The sequence below is a fragment of the Notothenia coriiceps genome, unplaced genomic scaffold, assembly GCF_000735185.1.
Source record: "Notothenia coriiceps isolate Sejong01 unplaced genomic scaffold, NC01 NC01_scaffold00001173, whole genome shotgun sequence".
Lineage (NCBI taxonomy): Eukaryota > Metazoa > Chordata > Actinopteri > Perciformes > Nototheniidae > Notothenia > Notothenia coriiceps.
In genome coordinates, this window is record NW_011333874.1 from 7,418 (window position 1) to 10,178 (window position 2,761).

A 2,761-nucleotide genomic window follows, 5' to 3' on the forward strand; every position below is an offset into this window, starting at 1 on the left:
GACATACTATACTAAGTATTTTCTTTCATATTTCCGTCATACTATACGCGTTGAAAATTATTAGAAACTCAAAACGTGGAGAACTAAAACCTGAACAATCTGCTTTAAGAATCACTGAATGATTGGGGTGAACATCCCTTTAATTACCTACCTACCCAGTGATAGGCAAGCCAACCAGACAGAGGCAGATTGGGGAGACGAGTAATCAACATAACACTATTCTGCAAAGAAACATCATCCTCAAGAAAACGTTATTCTCACTCTGTAGTACAATGGCAGTGTGAAACACAACATTTACTAATTTTTAGTGTTGTGTTAGGAATGACACGATATGAGATTTTCACTACACAATTATCGTGGGCAAAATATCATATATTATAAAAATAAAACAAGCAAAGTCCTCTTTACATTTTATTGTATTTTCTCTTTTTTGGTAATGAAGTTACAGTCCTTTGTGTGTGACAGTTTCAATACCCGGCTCTTTAAATCCACATGTGGAAGTGTCCTTGGGCCCCAAATCCCCCCAAGATATAGCCATCGGTGTGTGGCTAGATCTGCCATTAGCGTGTGAATGGGTAGTGTTAAAGCGCATTGAGTGGTAGGAGGACTATAAAGGCACAATATAAATGCAAGAACAATCACCATCCAATACTATTTAAATATCACCGCTATCGTCAATACTGGTACATTTTTTAATTTGTGTTTCAGTACTGATGAAGGTCCAGATCAGTAACCTGGTGCAGATATCGCATAGTGTTACACTTTGGGGAGGTAGATTTGCATCTTCAATTTTTGCAGTGTATATCTCCGCAACATCTGCGTGTAAAGTGATCAGACTTTTCAATTCCAGTTGCATTTCCCAACCTCCCCTCTAGTTCTCTGTGTCCCGTCTCCATCATCGCTCCCACATGGCGTCACATCCTGAAGCTTTCTTGTGGAGAGAAGCCAACCAGGAGCCACAGTTTCTCTTCTCAGTGTCGTCCCTTCATCTTCTGCTTCACCTCACTCCTTCTCCTTAAAGCTGAAGTCACAAACCAGAGAGAGATGGTCGGATGGATAGCTAAAGGACGGAAGCCTGTTGGGCCCAATCTGTTCCTCTGTGGGCATGTCCAAAACTGCGTCCACCCTCAGTGTGTCCCGACTGTACCAGATGTAGTCGAGGGTTGAGCAGCACTCACCCGTAGGACGGATCTTCCACGTTGTGTACTCCGGCTCAGTGGAACCGTCCTCACTGAGCCTCTTGTAGGCGGAGTCCAAACCAAGAGGCGATGCGGCGAAACGTCGGTACACCTCCTCAGTCGGGATGGCGTTGAAATCTCCACATATGAGCAGAGGAATGTCCAGAGTCTGGGCGCCTGCAGAGTCGTGGGCGTGTTTCTGGACCAGAGTCTGGAGGTGTCTCAGCAGGTCGGAGCCCTGCGCGCTGCGGAGCCACTCCCAGCCGGAGCGAGCCTTCAGGTGGGTCACCGCCACGCACACACATCTCCCCGAGCTACGGCAGCGCAGCATCGTTACCACGGCGACCTGCGGTAAGAGAGGGCAGAGTTATTTTATTTCTAAGATAAACATAAAATATAATAAATATAACCATATCATAAATACATAAACCAGGCAACCCAAACCAAAACAACAAGAAACTGCAGCATAAATAAAAGAAAGTTTCCCTTTCCTGTAGTGTGTTAGAAAGGTTTCTGTGCATGTAAATGGTCTGCAAAGGCTAAAATCCTACAGTTCCCTCCAGAGGGAGTTTCTCTATGGGATTAGTTTTGTATCATAAAGATAAAGCAACACTTTCTCAGAATAAAGCAAAACTATGAGTTTAAAAGAGAGAAAAAAACTGAGTCAAGCAAAAATAAAATAAATGTATAAACTTATAAAACTATAAGTCACAAACAAATCATTTGTGTGATCATGTAAACTATAAGTCTTTTTTCTTTGTTTTAACATAGGTTTTTGTTTGCAGTTCTTGTGTCTTCTTTCTCAATGATCAGAGTTTTGCTCTCGCTGCAGCTCTCTCATTTGTGCTCCTTCACTTTTTGTTTCAGATTGTGGGGGGCATGAAGAAAGACCTGCACCAGCTTCATCCACGCTGGCGTTGCTGTTATCACAGTGTCATTTCATTTGACCAAATGTCTTTACATTGAGACTTCCTCTTCTGTTTCAAATTTCAATAAATGTAATTTGTATAATCACTCTTGTCTTTATTCTACATGAAAATGTTAGAGATTCCATTCAAATCTGTTGATTATTCAGATCTTCCTCAGGCTAGGAATAGTATGTTGAATTTTGAATGCTAAATGTATATCATTTTCTCACAGGATATAGAATGAGACAACACTGAGACAACCATTGTGTCTGAATGCTTCAGCTCTTCAGACCAACATAGTGAGATGTGAGCATGTTCCTAATTGTGTTGGTATGCAGCCTAGGTCTGGTCTGTTTAATAAAGCAAATCTGCCACTTTTGTATTGTAGGATTTGTTAAATTAAAGCAGTCTTCAATTGTTTGTCATAAACATATCAATATATGCTTTTGAAATGTAACATGTCTTTGAAAAAATAACAGTATACAGTTTATATTGTCTATCACCTTTAGCTTGAAAATACATAGATGTGTTTTTTTTATCTATAAAATAAATAGAAAGACACTTTATCAATCCCAAATTTGGAAATTATTTAACAGCAGCAGTGTGTTCAGGTATTAAAATATTTAAAGTTGGAACAAAGTATAAAAAACGACACATCACAAGTCTAATGCACAC

At 40.2% G+C, this 2,761-nt stretch overlaps 1 protein-coding gene across 2 annotated transcripts in view; it reads right to left on the reverse strand.

The window, feature by feature from the left end:
- Nucleotides 1–398: 398 nt before the first annotated feature.
- Nucleotides 399–2,761, reverse strand: part of LOC104959560 (nocturnin-like) — a 19,536-nt gene continuing 17,173 nt past the window's right edge. For both annotated transcript variants that reach the window (XM_010787476.1, XM_010787469.1), the window contains one exon: nucleotides 399–1,524. In XM_010787476.1, coding sequence (XP_010785778.1) covers nucleotides 1,003–1,524 — 522 coding nt within the window. In that variant the 3' untranslated portion in view covers nucleotides 399–1,002. The remainder of the gene's footprint in view (nucleotides 1,525–2,761) is intronic.